Genomic DNA, 17173 nt, shown 5'->3' with positions numbered 1-17173 from the left:
CCCTGGAAAGACGGAGAATGAGGGGAGATCAAATAGAGGTGTACAAGATTATGAAGGGGATAGATAGGGTGAACGGTGGGAAGCTTTTTCCCAGATCAGAAGTGACGATCACGAGGGGTCACGGGCTCAAGGTGAGAGGGGCGAAGTATAACTCAGATATTAGAGGGATGTTTTTTACACAGAGGGTGGTGGGGGCCTGGAATGCGCTGCCAAGTAGGGTGGTGGAGGCAGACACACTGATATCGTTTAAGACTTACCTGGATAGCCACATGAGCAGCCTGGGAATGGAGGGATACAAACGATTGGTCTAGTTGGACCAAGGAGCGGCACAGGCTTGGAGGGCCGAAGGGCCTGTTTCCTGTGCTGTACTGTTCTTTGTTCTTCGTTCACTACCCGTGAACGAATTTACTCCCTTAAATAGCAGGCCTATGATTCAACTTGTTTTCGTGTATCCAAAAACAGATAAGAGAAGCTGCCTTTTTGTGTTCCATTGTATTAAAAGAATTTGGTCTGTCTACCATTGTGTTTCCCATCATGCTGCATTCGGAAAAAAATTGGCCAAGGACCACAATACAGGGTTGAAAATACAGTTTAAGCTTATAATACTTGGTTAATTTGTGGATATACAGTTTATAATACCTTTGCAATTTATAATACCTTTGCATATATTGTTCCAGGCACATTGTGAATTCTTACTATATATTTAAGGCACTTTAGAATTACCTTAACCTAGTCTACTTATTATAGTATAACTAAAAGAAGGGCCTCATTTTATACTACCCCCCATCAATTCAGCGTTTTAGTGATTCTTCAGGCAGAGGATGGGCTCAGTTCAAATGAGTAAAGAATGACAATACAAAATCCTGACCATCCATCTGGGACTTCTTTTGGGATCTCTCCTGATCCTTGACAAGGACTCACTACTCTCCAAGATAAATAGAATCCCGACAGTGCAGAAGGAGGCCATTCGTACTAGATGTACCATGCTAAATTCTCCTTCAGTGTACCCGAACAGGCGCCAGAGAGTAGCGACTAGGGGATTTTCACAGTGATTTCATTGCAGTGTTAATACAAGCCTACTTGTGACACTAATAAATAAACTTTAAAATTTTGTTGGTAAAGTTTAATTTTGTTGTTCCAAAACTGGATTCTTGTTGCTTTATTCTCTTGGCAAGTATCTTGAATCTCAAACCTTGTTTACTTTAACCAAACGTGATTGGCCCCTATCCAGATCATACCAAAGGTTTGGGGGTTTGGTCAAGAATCATAGCATTGTCAAGATTAAATATTTCCACCAGCATCTGAAAAGAGAAGTGATCAATTTATATTATTGATACAGAGAATTCTGATAAATGTTAACCTTTTTTTGTTCAAATACAGGTGCACCTTCTTCCAGTAGTGTTTTGAATTTATGTTGCTTGCAATTCCCATAGTTATTTTCTCTTCTATTTGCTTTTAGTTTTATCTTCATATGAGTAATTTTTGTGCCTTTGTTATGTTTCAGAAGTTTCCAAGGAAAATTATTTCTGAGACAAACTGCTTTCTTGAGTATCCACGATTCAGTTCGATCACAGCTTCTCCCCACTTTGGTGCATTCCATTAATACCTTGGTGTAACAAAAATAAATCTTTGTGTAACAAAAATGAAAGATAAAAGAAACGATTAGAGTTACATGAGAAGGATTTAGGAAAGGTTATTATATATTTTTGTATCATAGCTTTCCTTTTTGTAGTTGTTAGGAGCTACAGCAGTCGAAGATAAACTCCAAGATGGTGTCCCACAGACAATTCAAACACTCTCAAAAGCAAAGATCAAGATATGGGTCCTTACAGGTGACAAACAAGGTAAACAAATGATTGATTTGTTACTGATAGAAATAAATGGCCAGGAGTATATTTGAAAAGCATTTTGATTTCTGGTGATTTTCACATTTTTTTCGATTACGATATTGTGTATTCTTCTTTTTGCAGTTTTGCTAGTAAAGTTTATCATCAGGATTTTATTAAATATTCTCACATAATGATTTATCTTTGATTATGTGGCCAATGTTCTTGACATTGATTGTTCTAACAAATAGGTCCAAATAAAAAGTAGTAAATAGAACATAGAAAAGCTACAGCACAAACAGGCCCTTCTGCCCACAGGTTGCGCCGAACATGTCCCGACCTACTTGGCTTACCTATAACCCTCTATCTTACCAACTTCCATGAACTTATCCAAAAGTCTCTTAAAAGACCCTATCGAATCCGCCTCCACTACCACTACCGGCAGCCGATTCCAAGCACCCACCACCCTCTGAGTGAAAAACTTACCCCTAACATCTCCTCTGTACCTACTCTCCAGCACCCGAAACCTGTGACCTCTTGTGGCAACCATTTCAGCCCTGGGTAAAAGCCTCTGAGAATCCACTCTATCAATACCCCTCAACATCTTATACACCTCTATCTGGTCACCTCTCATCCTTCGCCTCTCCAAGGAGAAAAGACCTAGCTCTCTCAACCTATTCTCATAAGGCATGTCACGTAATCCAGGCAACATCCTTGTAAATCTCCTTTGCACCCTTTCTATGGCTTCCACATCCTTTCTGTAATGAGGCGACCAGAACTGGGCACAGTACTCCAGGTGGGGTCTGACCAGGGTCCGACACAGCTGCAGCGTTATCTCCCGATTTCTAAACTCAATTCCTCTATTGATGAAGGCCAGTATTCCATACGCCTTCTTAACCACAGCCTCCACCTGCGACGCTGCTTTGAGCGTCCTATGAACCCAGACCCCAAGATCCTTCTGATCTTCCACACTGCCAAGCGTCTTACCCTTAATATTATATTCTTTCATCCTATTTGACTTGCCAAAATGAACCACCACACACTTATCTGGGTTGAAATCCATCTGCCACTTCTCCGCTCAGTCTTGCATCTTATCTATGTCTCGTTGCAACTGCTGACATCCTACACTATCCACAACCCCACCAACCTTTGTGTCATCAGCAAACTTGCCAACCCGTCCTTCCACTTTCTCATCCAGGTCATTTATAAAAATCACAAAGAGCAAGGGTCCCAGAACAGTCCAAAGATGTGCGGGTTAGGTTGATTGGCCAGGTTAAAAATTTCCCCTTAGAGTCCTGAGATGCGTAGGTTAGAGGGATTAGCAGGTAAATATGTGGGGGTAGGGCCTGGGTGGGATTGTGGTCGGTGCAGACTCGATGGGCCGAATGGCCTCCTTCTGCACTGTAGGGTTTCTATGATTCTATAACAGATCCCTGGGCCACTCCACTGGTGACCGACCTCCATGCTGAAAAAGACCCATCTGCAACCACTCTTTGCTTTCTGTGGGCAAGCCAGTTCTGAATCCACAAAGCAATGTCCCCTTGTATCCCATGCCCCTTCACTTTCTCAATGAGCCTTGCATGAGGCACCTTATTAAATGCCTTACTGAAATCCATATAAACTACATCTACCGCTCTTCCCTCGTTTATGTGTCTAGTTACATCTTCAAAAAATTCAATTAGGCTCGTAAGGCATGATCTGCCTTGGACAAAGCTGTGCTGGATATTTCTGATCATACTGTTCCTCTCCAGATGTTCATAAATCCTGCCTGTCACGATCTTCTCCATCAACTTACCAACCACTGAGGTTAGACTCACTGGTCTATAATTTCCCGGGCTATCTCTTCTCCCTTTCTTGAATAACGAAACCACATCCGCAATCCTCCAATCCTCCGGAACCTCTCCTGTCTCCATTGATGACACAAAGATCATTGCCAGAGGCTCAGCAATCTGTTCCCTCGCCTCCCACAGTAACCTGGGGTACATCCCATCCGGTCCCGATGATTCTGAATTCTGATTCTGAATTGACTTAGCAAGTTAAGGGAAATTAGGGATGAGCAATAAATGTAGGACAAAAGTTCTGACAGACAACTTGTCCTTTTGTAGTTTGCTCTGAAGATACTTATCCAAAACAAATGAATGAACACTAAGATAAAAGCTAATTTCTGCGGATGCTGGAACCTGAAATGAAAACAGAAAATGCTGGAAAATCTCAGCAGGTCTGACAGCATCTGTGAAGAGAGCTCTGACAAAGAGTCATCCAGGCTCGAAATGTTAGCTCTGTCCTCAGTCCACCAAATGAATGAACACTTATGTAAAGAGAGAATAATGTCAATTTAACCTGATATGGCCCTTTAAATGATACTGAAAAAAATTACCCAGCATTGGTGATAGTTGAAATGTGATTATTTATCCCAGGCAAATCTTGACACATAAAACACTTTCATATATAACACTGACCACTTAACCATTCCTGTCCCCCACTTGCATCTGAATCGAGGAAGTTAAAATTCTGCACAAAAAGCTCTGTATTCTAAATGTTTGATTGGAGGCAACAGTAGCATAACGCCTATGTTTCTGGACTAGCAATTGAGAGGCCTGCACTAATGATCTGGACATATGAATTTAAATCCCATTCCAGCAGGTGAAGGATTTAAATTCAGCTAATAAATCTTTATTAGTGGCCACATAACGACTCGATCGTTGTGAAAATCCATGTTTCATTTTTATTGTTCTTTAGAAAAGGAAGCCTGCTATCCTTCCTTGATCTTGCCTACATGTGACTCCAAACCCACAGCGTTGTGATTGATTCTGAATTGACTTAGCAAGTTAAGGGAAATTAGGGATGAGCAATAAATGTTGGCCTTGGCAGTGATGCTCACATCCCATTGATGAATAAAACATCAAAAAAATTCTCATCCAGTACTACATATTAGACAATAAATTTGTAAAATAAAAGGCAGTGGAGAGCTCAAGAGATGGTACGATATATGTCATCAGCATACATGTGGAACCTGACCTCATGTTCTTGGATAATATCACCAAGAGGCACATGTCGATGAGAAATAGGAGGGGATCACGGATAGATCTTTTGGGAACACTAGAGGTAACAGTGCTGGAGTAAGAATCAAAGCTGTTGCAATTAATTCTTTGTCCATGATTGGATTGAGAGAAATGGGACAAAGGGAAGCAATGTCACACAGTTGGACATTGACTGTGGCAGTGACACGCTGGCAATGACACCCTAGCTACACCCTAGCAGCGATAGCCTGGCAGTGACATACTGACAGTGACACCCTGGCTGTGTGATAGTGGTAGTGACATCCTGCATTCACACCAGAGTGTCACTGCCACAGGAAATAGGAGGTTCCTGAGGCTTACTGGATTGTATCAACAATTAACTGTTTGATCTGCTCTGGAGCTGTCAGTCAGAGCAGCTCAAAGTGGCCAGACCGCACATGCTGCTCATTGAGGCGAAAAAGGGAACACACCCCCCCCCCCCAACCCGGCCTCGTGAAACTGACATTTCCTGTTTTGAAGAGGTCTGCTCACACTTGGAGCTTCTGAGAGATAGCAAGTGCAATCAATTCTGTAGAATGGAGTGATGCTGTGATTTTGAAGGCCTCCAGGTGTCCAGGGTTCATGGATATTAAACTGACCACACCACTTCAAAGATTTCACAATACACAGACAAGAATAAAGATTTTGAACAGAAAGCTGCCATGCCAAGAGTGATGTCCAGTTTTCCAGGGACAAGAAGGAGCAGTCCAGCCACAAGACCCCCATCTCAGGGGTGAGTCCCTGCCTCCCAACCCAAGACCACCCAACCCCTATGTCCCTTGGGGGCCTCGTTCTGCAGCCTGACAGCGGCAGAGGGACACATGGACACAGCACTTATCTTCTTGGTCCCCTTTGGAGTCCAAGGCACCAAATAAGGATGTCAGTGCCAAGGTGGCATAGGACAGTGCAAAGTTGGCACTACCAAGGGATGGGACGTGGAGGAGGGGCCAGGAGGGAGGTCTGAGGCGGGTTGGGGGCCTAAGGGGGGCGTGAACTGAGGGGACCCCATATCCGAGCATCTCTCTTGTCGGGTGGAGGGGGTGGTGAGGCCTCTGGCAGGATCGGGGGGGGGGCGGGGTTGCGTGAGTTGGGGGAGGAGTTGTTCCTGTGAGGTGGGGAGGGGGGTGCAGTTGGTCCATTTTAATGGTGGAGGAAGGGATGCCCTACTGTGCTGTGGGTAGGGGTGTTCCCCTTGTCAACAGGGGCTCTCCATATCCATTTTGCGGAGGAGGGGCTTGTCTTTGAACGCTGAGATTGGGGCACCCTTTAAAAAATGGCACCTTGATCTCTATAAAACCAGGCTGACCGGCTTGCTTTACATTTGCATACTTTTAGATTGTAAAGGTGACTAAATTCCAACTGACAGGTGCTGCCAATGTCCTTCTGGGGGAGGTTAAGTGGATTGGCCATTATAAATTGTCCTTTAGTGTGTAGGTTAGGGGGATTAGTGGGGTAAATGCGTGGGGTTACAGTGCTCGAGCAGGCGGGTGGGCCTGGTAAGATGCTCTGGGTGGGATTTTATGGCCTCACTCGGGCGAGACCAGAAATTCCCGCCCGAGGTCAACAGAGATTTCTGTTGTTGGACCCTTGCCCACTCTGATTCCGCAGCGGGCGAGGTGTAGAGTTTTGGCCTCTGTCAGAGAGTCTGTGCCCCAGACTCAATGGGCTGAATGGTCTCCTTCTGCACTGTAAGGATTCTATGATATAAAGGCTGGGTCATTAATTAATTATGTTCAAGGCTGTGATTAACAGATTTATGATCAGTAAGTAAATCAAGTGTTATGGGGATAAGGAAGGAAAATGGAGTTGAGGTTTATCACATCAGATCAATCTTGATCTCATTGAATGGGAGAGCAGATTTGCTGGGCCTACACCTGTTCCTACGTCTTATGAACAAACAAAGAACAGTACAGCATAGGAACAAGCCCTTCGGCCCACCAAGCCTGCGCCGATCACGTTGTCCTATCTAGACCTACCATCTGTATCCTTCTATTCCCCGTTTGTTCATGTGTCTATTCAAATAAGTCTTAAATGTCACTAATGTGTCTGCCTCAACCACCTCACTTGTCAGTGCATTCCAGGCCCCCAACACCCTCTGTGTAAAAAAAAAACTTTCCCTGCACAAATCTACTGAACCTTTCTCCCCTTACCTTGAACTTGTGCCCCCTTGTAATTGTTATTTCTGCCCTGGGAGAAAGCTTCCAACTGTTCATCTTATCTATGCCTCTCATAATTTTATAAATTTCTATCAGGTCGCCCCTCAGCCTCCATCTTTCCAAGGAGAACAATCCGAGTTTATTCAATCTCTCTTCATAGCTAATACCCTCCATACCAGACAGCTTCCTAGTAAACCTTTTCTGTACTCCCTCCAAAGCCTCCACATTCTTCTGGTGGTGTGGTGACCAGTATTGAACACAGTATTCCAAATGTGGCCTAACCAACATTTTATATAACTGTAACATAATTGGCCAACTTTTATACTCAATGCCCTGGCCAATGAAGGCAAGCATGCCATATGCTTTCTTCACCATCTTCTCCACCTATGCTGCTACTTTTAAGGATCTGTGGACCAGTACTCCCAGATCTCTCTATGTGTCTATGCTCCTGATGGTTATGGATTTACACCTCTTCCTTAACTTCAGCATTTGTCTTATCCTTCCTTTTTGTGAAAATAGACACCAAGGAGGCGATCTTACCAGCTCATCATGCTGGCCGATCAGCGTGACGAGCCAGTAAGATCATAAGAGAGGTTGAAAAAACACTTTTGTGCCAAGTTTCTCGCCTCTCACAATCTTACTGGCACTGGATTGCTGGCATGATCAGCTTCACGCCCAGGAAGGGGGTGAGGCTAATTTTAATGTTTATAAGTTAATTTAAATATGAATCATTCACCTTACATGTCTTAGCAGCCTCACCGGTGAAGGTCCTCATGTATGGCTCCCATCAACAGAGACCTGACGTGGTGGCCTCGCTAGTAGGACCAGAGGCCATTGAGGCCCCCTTGGTGGTCAGTGGCAGGTCAGGCAGTGCCCCTTCCAGCCTGGCACTACCAACTGGGAACCTGACAGTGCCAGACTGGCAGTGCCCACCAGACACCCTGGCACTAGCCACCTGGCACCGGGCACTGTCAAGGGACGGGGCCATGATGGGCACAGGGGGAGATGTGCGCTCTGCAATTCGGGATCGGCTAGCTTGGCGATTGGCCGGGGGGGAATCTACCGGGCTGGGAGTGGTGGGTGGGGGGGGGGGGGGGGGGGTGGGATCGATCAGGCTGGTAGTATCGGGGTGATATCCAAAGGGGTGGGGGGGGTGCAGGGAGGCCAGCAATCGCATGGAGGGATGGTACAAACAGATCTCTCTGTGTTCTGTTGCACAGTCATGATGTGGAGATGCCGGCGTTGGACTGGGGTAAACACAGTAAGAGTTTTAACTCTTGTTGTCGTTAAAACTCTTACTCTGTTGCACAGAACAGAGATCTGCGATTGTGTGATAGCTCCCTCTAGTGTAGGCAGCTGGCTTTTTGCTGTGAATAAACTCTGTCCACTCCCCCTACTGGCATGAATCACTCTTTGCCTCTGCCATAAGACTGTGTCTGAAAGTTCGCTGAAAACATCTTCCACTACTGTCACACCAATCTATCTCCATGTTGCAGTTTCGAGTCCACTTTTGCCAAATCACATCTCAGTTTAGTAAAATTGGCCTTTCCTCAATTTAGAAACTTTTACTGTTGGTCTATCTTTATTTTTTTCATAACCACTCTAAATCCATACGGAATGATGATCACAGTCACTAAACAGTTATCCACTGACACTCTTTCTATCTGCCCAACTTGATTTACCTGAAGTGTTGTGCACAGTTTTGGTCCCCGTATTTGAGAAAAGAAGTAATGGCATTGGAAGCAGTTCAGAGGAAGTTCATTAGATTGATTCCAGAGATGAGGGGTTTGTCATATGAAGAGAGATTGAACAGTTTAGGCCTGGAATTTAGAAGAATGAGAGGAGATCAAATTGAGGTATTCAAGATGATAAAAGGTATGGATAAAGTAGATGTGGAACGGATGCTTCCGCTGGAGAGGCCATAGTCTTAGGATAAGGGGTAGCAAATTTAAAGCAGAGTTGAGGAGAAACTACTTCTCCCAACGGGTTATGAATCTGTGGAATTCGCTACCCCAAAGTGCAGTGGATGCTGGGACAGTGAGTAAATTTAAGGAGAAGTTAGACAGATTTTTAATTGGTAATGGGTTGAAAGGTTACGGGGAGAAGGCAGGAAAATGGGGATGATGAGCATATCAGCCATGATCAAATGGTGGAGCGGACTTGATGGGCCGAATGTCCTAATTCTGCTCCTATACCTTGTGAACTTATGAATTTAAAAAGAGGCTAAGTTTTGTCACAAGGTTAAAAAGTCCTGCTGCTGGGTCCAAAAGCAGAACATGATCCTACACTAGTGGGTGGTGAGAACTGGATGACATTTTACCAGTGGACCCAAGGTAAGAATGGTCGGAACATTTCAGCCCCTATTTTTTACTATGCATATAAAAGCACTGATAATCTGGACTATTGTTGTGTAAAAGCAAATAAACTATGAAATGGAAATAATATTTTTTCTTACAGAGACAGCTGTAAATATTGGCTATGCTTGTAATATGCTGCATGAAGATATGAGAAAAATATTCATCATTGAAGGCAACAATTCTGAAGAAGTACGTGTAGAACTAAGGTAGAGAAACTAAATTTGACTACTTTTTACCCACAATAGAAGGTTGAAATTGGCAAAAAATGGACAGGATGAAATACATTATTTGTCTAGGAAACGAGGCCAAACATACAAACTTGCAAATTGATTTTAATGTGTTAAAAATATCAGTTCCTCCTTATAATTAAATTAAAATTTGAAGACAAGATATAATTTCAGAAGATATTATATTCTGGGCATTGTACACTAGGAAGGATGTGACAAAAGTCTTGGTTGATGATGGGTTTTAAGGCAGGACTTAAAGGAAGTCGAGAGGTTTAGGGAGAAAATTCCAGAGTCTGGAGCATAGCTGCAAGAGGTGGAATGAAGTGAGGGGAGGAATGTACACAGCCAGAGATATAGGAACGGGGAGGTTAAGAGGTTGTTGTAGGGCTGAAGGAAGTTAACAGAATAATAAAAACAATGGCCATGAAGGCTTTAGTTAAACACAAGGGTAAGAATATGAAATTGGAGGCATTGAGGCACAGGGTAATCAAAAGCAGTGGTGATGGATGAATAGGACTTGGTACAAGATAACATATAGGCAGGTACGAGATCAGCCAGGATCAGAGGATAGTCAAGTCTGGAGTTGACAATGGCATGAATTAGGGCTTTAGCAACTGACATATTGACATGTGAATCCATTATTAAAGATGAGATTGCAGAGTACTTGGAAGTGCATGATAAAGTAGGACTGAATCAGCACGGCTTTGTCAAGAGGAGCTCATGTCTGACAAACCTGTTGGAGTTCCTTGAGGAGGTAACAAGGAAGTTAGATAAAGGAGAACCAGTGGACCTGATTTATTTAGATTTCCAGAAGGCCTTTGACAGGGTGCCGCACAGGAGACTGTTAAATAAGTTAAGTGCCCATGGTGTTAAGGGTAAGATCCTGGCATGGATAGAGGATTGGCTGACTGGCAGAAGGCAGAGAGTGGGGATAAGGGGGTCTTTCTCAGGATGGCAGCCGGTGGTTAGTGGTGTGCCTCAGGGGTCAGTGCTGGGACAACAACTTTTCACAATATACATTAATGATTTGGCGGAAGGAACTGAAGGCACTGTTGCTAAGTTTGCAGATGATACAAAGATATGTAGAGGGACAGGTAGTATTGAGGAAGTGAGGGGGCTGCAGAGGGACTAGGACAGATTAGGAGAGTGGGCAAAGAAGTGGCAGATGGAATACAATGTGGAAAATGTGAGGTTATGCACTTTGGAAGGAGGAATATGGCATAGACTATTTTCTAAATGAGAAAATGCTTAGGAAATCAGAAACAAAGGGACTTGGGAGTCATTGTTCAAGATTCTCTTAAGGTTAACGTGCAAGTTCAGTCGGCAGTTAGGAAGGCAAATGCAATGTTGGCATTCATGCTGAGAGGGCTAGAATACAAGAGCAGAGATGTACTTCTGAGGCTTTATAAAGCTCTGGTCAGACTCCATTTGGAGTATTGTGAGCAGTTTTGGGCCTCATATCCAAGGAAGGATATGCTGGTCTTGGAATGGGTCCAGTGGAGGTTCATAAGAATGATCCCTGGAATGAAGAGCTTGTCATATGAGAAACGGTGGAGGACTCTGGGTCTGTACTTATTGGAGTTTAGAAGGATGAGGGGGGGATCTTATTGAAACTTACAGGATACCACGAGGCCTGGATAGAGTGGACGTGGAGAGGATGTTTCTACCAGCAGGAAAAACTAGAACCAGAGGGCACAACCTCAGGCTAAAGGGACGATCCTTTAAAACAGAGATGAGGAGGAATTCCTTCAGCCAGAGAGTGGTGAATCTGTGGAACTCTTTGCCGCAGAGGGCTGTGGAGGCCAGGTCATTGAGTGTCTTTAAGACAGAAATAGATAGGTTCTCGCTTAGTAAGCGGATCAGGGGTTATGGGGAAAAGGTAGGAGAATGGGGATGAGAAAAATATCGGTCACGATTGAATGATGGAGCAGACTCGATGGGACGAGTGGCCTAATTCTGCTCCTATGTCTGATGATCTTATGTGGTGGATGTGATAACAGCATAGAAGTGAAAGAAAGCGTCCATTTTGATGGAGAGCCTTGCTAAAGTCCATGTAGATACCATCAACAGCACTGCCCTCATCTACCTTCTTGGTTACCCCTTCAAAAAACTCAATCAAATTTGTGAGACATGCTTTTCCACTCTCAAATCCATGCTGACTGTCCCTAATCAGTCCTTGTAGATCCTGTCCCTCAGAATACTTTCCAACAACTTACCCACCACAAGATGTGAGGCTCACTGGCCTGTAGTTCCCAGGCTTTTCCCTGCAGCCCTTTTTAAACAAAGGCAAAACATTTGCCATCCTCCAATCTTCAGGCACCTCACCTGTGACTATTGATGATTCAAATATCTCTGCCAGAGGACCCGCAATTTCCTCCCTAGCCTCCCACAATGTCCTGGGATACACTTCATCAGGTCCCGGGGATTTATCTATCTTGATGCGCTTTAAGACTTCCAGCATCTCCTTCTCTGTAATATGTACACTCCTCAAGACATCACTATTTATTTCCCCAAGTTCCCTAACATCCATGCTTTTCTCAACAGTAAATACTGATGAGAAATATTCATTTAGGATCTCACCCATCTCTTGTGGATCCGCACATAGATGACCTTGTTGATCCTTAAGAAGCCCCACTCTCTCCCTAGTTACTCTTTTGGCCTTTATGTATTTGTAGAAGCTCTTTGGATTCTACTTTGCCTTATCTGCCAAAACAATTTCGTGTCCCCTTTTTGCCCTCCTGATTTATCTCTTAACTTTACTCCTACACCCCCTATACTCTTCAAGGGATTCACTTGATCCCAGCTGCCTATGCATGTCATGTGCCTCTTTCTTCTTCTTGACCAGGGCCTCAATCTCCCGAGTCATCCAGGCTTCCCTACTTCTACCAGCCTTGCCCTTCATTCTGAGAGGAATGTGCTTACCCTGAACCCTGGTTAACATACTTTTGAAAGCCTCCCACTTACCAGATATCCCTTTGCCTTCCCACAGACTCTCCCAATTAACTTTTGAAAGTTCCTGCCTGATACCATCAAAATTGGCCTTGCCCCAATTTAGAATTTTAACTTTTGGGCCAGACCTATCATTCTCCATAGCTATCTTAAAACTAATAGAATTATGATCACTGGTCCCAAAGTGATCTCTCACTAACACTTCTGTCACCTGCCCTTCCTTATTTCCCAAGAGGAGGTCAAGTTTTGCCCCCTCTCTGGTCGGGCCAACCACATACTGAATGAGAAATTCCTCCTGAGTACACTCAACAAATTTCTCTCCATTCAACTCTCTAATATGGCTGTCCAACAACTGTCAATGAATGGGAGGCAAGTTTGCGTGATGGATTGGGCTACGTTCATGACCTTTTGTAGTTTCTTGTGGTCTTGGGCAGAGCAAGAGCCATACCAAGCTGTGATACAACCAGAAAGAATGCTTTCTCTGGTGCATCTGTAAAAGTTGGTGAGAGTCGTAGCTGACGTGCCAAATTTCCTTAGTCTTCTGAGAAAGTAAAGGCATTGGTGGGCTTTCTTAACAATAGTTTCGGCATTCGGGGAACCAGAGGGTTGTTGGTGATCCAGACACTTAGAAACTTGAAACTCTCGACCATTTCCACTTCGTCCCCCTTGATGTAGACAGGGGCATGTTCTCCACTACGCTTCCTGAAGTTGATGACAATCTCCTTCATTTTGTTGACATTGAGGGAGAGATTATTGTTGTCTCACCAGTTCACCAGATTCTCTATCTCATTCCTGTACTCTATCTTGTCATTGTTTGAGATCCGACTCACTATGGCAGTGTCATCAGCAAACTTGAAAATCGAGTTGGAGGGGAATTTGGCTGCACAGTCATAGGTATATAAGGAGTATAGTCGGGGGCTGAGAACACAGCCTTGTGGGGCACCGGTGTTGAGGTTGATTGTGGAGGAGCTTCCTTTCAGAAATCCCACACTGGGAGGAGGAGAGAAGCAGATGGAAGGAGCAATCTGACTTACAGCTAGAGGCATGTCAGAAGAAGTAGTTGTGCTCAGAGGCTCATTAACTCCCAACAGAGTTTATTGATCCGGCACAACAATACTGAATGTACTCCATCTCATCATTCCTCACATCCACTTAATGTTGAAAGAGCACATGTCATTCACTTTATACGCATTTCCTCACCTCTCCATTTATCTATCTGTCATTGTCACTCAGCCCAGTCCTTACACAATTTCAAGACAGTGTGCCTGATCATCACATATACTGCGTGCACTACATCCATCAGGTAAATGCATACCTTCTAGACATTCATAGGTTTGTGACTTTCCCGTTACAGGAGAAGCAAACACAGAACACAAGGGAGAGAACCCAAAGCGGACAACACGTAATGCAGCTGACACTTTCAATGGGAGAGGTCATGCAGAGCAGTGGTATATCTGCATTATTGACTATTGGACATGGAGAGATTGGAACTTCACAGCTGCCTAGTGACAGAATAAAGTATCTGATCCATATCTCATTAAAGACACAGTCATGTTGACTTCATTTTATTAACATGTGAAACATGATCATCTAAATCTAAAGTAAAAACATGATGATATTGCCAGTACTAATTCATATCCATCCCTTCTCTTTTCCATGATCTTCATATGTACAACAGCAGTCCATTAATTTTCTGGATGATAATTATTAAGAGGACCTGATTCCTTCTGAGGGTGCATCACCCCAGGCCAACCTTGCACCGGTACAAAAATACATACTTCGATGAATCCAGTTAGAGAGTTGGGAATCTCACTTAGTGAATCACAGTAAACAAATAAGAACTTAAGAACTAGGAGCAGGAGTAGGCCATCTGGCCCCTCAAGCCTGCTCCGCCATTCAATAAGATCATGGCTGCTCTTTTCGTGGACTCAGCTCCATTTACCTGCCCGTAGACCATAACCCTTAATTCCTTTACTGTTCAAAAATTTATCTATCCTTGCCTTAAAAACATTCAATGAGGTAGTCTCAACTGCTTCACTGAGCAGGGAATTCCACAAATTCACAACCCTTTGTGTGAAGAAGTTCCTCCTCAACTCAGTCCTAAATCTGCTCCCCCTTATTTTGAGGCCATGCCCCCTAGTTTCACCCGCTAGTGGAACAACTTCCCTGCTTCTATCTTATCTCTTCCCTTCATTATCTTATATTTCTATAAGATCTCCCCTCATTCTTCTGAATTCCAATGAGTGTAGCCCCAGTCTACTCAGTCTCTCCTCATAAGCCAACCCTCTCAACTCCGGAATCAACCTAGTGAATCTCCTGTGCACCCCCTCCAGTGCCAGTATATCCTTTCTCAAGTAAGGAGACCAAAACTGGTGTGGCCTCACCAGCACCTCATACAGCTGCAACATAATCTCGCTGTTTTTAAACTCCATCCCTCTAGCAATGAAGGACAAAATTCCATCTCCCTTCTTAATTACCTGCTGCACCTGCAAATCAACTCCTTGTGATTCTTGCACAAGGACACCCAGGTCCCTTTGCACAGCAGCATGCTGCAATTTTTTACCATTTAAATAATAGTCCATTTTGCTGTTATTATTACCAAAATGGATGACCTCACATTTACCAACTGCCAGACCCACTCCCACTCATTTAGACTATCTATATCCCTTTGCAGACTTTCAGCGTCCTCTGCAAACTTTGCTCTGCCACTCATCTTAGTGTCATCTACAAATTTTGACACACTACGCTTGGTCCCCAACTCCAAATCATCCATGTAAATTGTAAACAATTGCGGTCCCCACACTGATCCCTGACGCACGTCACTAGTCACTGATCGCCAAGCAGAAAAACACCCATTTACCCCCCCACTCTTTGGTCTCTGTTAGTTAACCAATCCTCTATCCATGCTAATACATTACCTATAATACCGTGCAACTTTATCTTATGCAGCAGTCTTTGGTGTGGCACCTTGTCAAATGCCTTCTGGAAATCCAGATACACCACATCCATCGGTTCCCCATTGTTCGCTGCGCATGTAATGTTCTCAAAGAATTCCACCAAATTAGTCAAACATGACCTGCCCTTCATGAACTCATGTTGCGTCTTACCAATGGGACAATTTATATCCAGATGCCTCGCTATTTCTTCCTTGATGATAGATTCAAGCATTTTCCCTACTACAGAAGTTAAACTAACCGGCCTATAGTTACCCGCCTTTTGTCTACCTCCTCTTTTAAACAGTGGCGTCACATTTGCTGTTTTCCAATCTGCGGGAACCACCCAGAGTCCAGCGAATTTTGGTAAATTACCACTAATGCATTTGCTATTTCCTCTGCCATCTCTGGGATGCATTCCATCAGGGCCAGGAGACTTGTCTAAATTTAGCCCCATTAGTTTGCCCAACACTACCTCTTTCGTGATAATGATAGTTTCTAGGTCCTCACCTGCCATCAATCGCCTTCCTGTCATCAATTTTTGGCATGTAAGCCAAAATATTATTTGCCAAAATTTGGCAAATAAGCAATAACAGACAATAGTGTTAACAACAGCTGTTGAAAATCAAAGGCTCAATCTGTTCCAAATTCTGCTCAGTTTGTCTGTATAGTGCGCAAGAAACAATACTTTTCACTCTATACTAATACATGTGACAATAATAAATCAAATCAAATAGATGCTGCAGCCCGGGAGATATTGTTGAACAAGGATAATCATTAACGAGTAGCAGAAAATCTACAGCCTGCTGCCGGTCTCCCACGCACAGTTTACAATTACAGAGAAAATGAAGGAATCCTGCTTAAGCACGAGTGAGTTGATGTTGAGAGCATTTTGAGAATATCTTTTTCCATGGATAGATTGCCCAACTCCATGGAACATCAATTGCAGGAAACAAATGAGTTCTTAAAGGAACATGTCTGTGCAGACTATGGATGGCAATAGTCTTGCAGCTCAACAGGATGGCAGACATTTTAACCTTGGCCTGACAGTGCCTCACTGATCTGTGGCAAACTGAGTAGAAGGAATGCAGTGTGCTGAATGGGGGATGAATGGAGGAAAGGGACATCAAAATGGGAACTCAAGATGCTCCTGCTTCTCACCCGTTGCCTTCTCCTCAGCTGGTGCCCAACAAGATGCCCCTCTCTCAAAGGCAAAGTTTGCCTTCTCTCTTGATGGCCAAGTCTACCCTATTTCTGGATGGCCAAGTCTGCTCTGTGAAGATGCAGGTGGGATAGTCGTTTTCAGAACTCCTAATGCCTTCAAAACCCTGAGGACAATGGACAACTGCATCCTGACTGCCAGAACAAAGTTCTGATTAACCTGCCTCTACTTCTGTCAAAACAACGGTGGGATGATAGAAAGAGTAAAACTCTATAGTTGCAAGAGGGTATGCATTAGATTTTGAGAAAATGATATGTTGCTAAATTGCTGTTGTTTAGAATAATCATGTAAAGTGGATTACTTTGCACTACTATCCCGTGTTGTCCAATATTGATTGCCAACAGTGATGTTAGGAAAGTAATTCCGGGTTTTGACTCTGACAATAAAGGAATAGTGATATAGGGCAGAATTTCAGGAAGGACACAATTGCTCTGCAGAGAGTGC

General features: G+C 43.8%; 1 protein-coding gene across 2 annotated transcripts in view; it reads left to right on the top strand.

Moving 5' to 3' along the window:
* The window catches only part of LOC144500941 (phospholipid-transporting ATPase ID-like), a 222035-nt gene that overhangs the window by 155632 nt on the left and 49230 nt on the right, over positions 1–17173 (top strand). For both annotated transcript variants that reach the window (XM_078224474.1, XM_078224515.1), the window contains 2 exons: positions 1733–1844; positions 9499–9604. In XM_078224474.1, the coding sequence (XP_078080600.1) occupies positions 1733–1844; positions 9499–9604 (218 nt within the window). The remainder of the gene's footprint in view (positions 1–1732; positions 1845–9498; positions 9605–17173) is intronic.

This window comes from Mustelus asterias, chromosome 1 (assembly GCF_964213995.1).
Source record: "Mustelus asterias chromosome 1, sMusAst1.hap1.1, whole genome shotgun sequence".
Classification (NCBI taxonomy): domain Eukaryota; kingdom Metazoa; phylum Chordata; class Chondrichthyes; order Carcharhiniformes; family Triakidae; genus Mustelus; species Mustelus asterias.
This window is presented reverse-complemented; position numbering and strand designations above follow the sequence as displayed.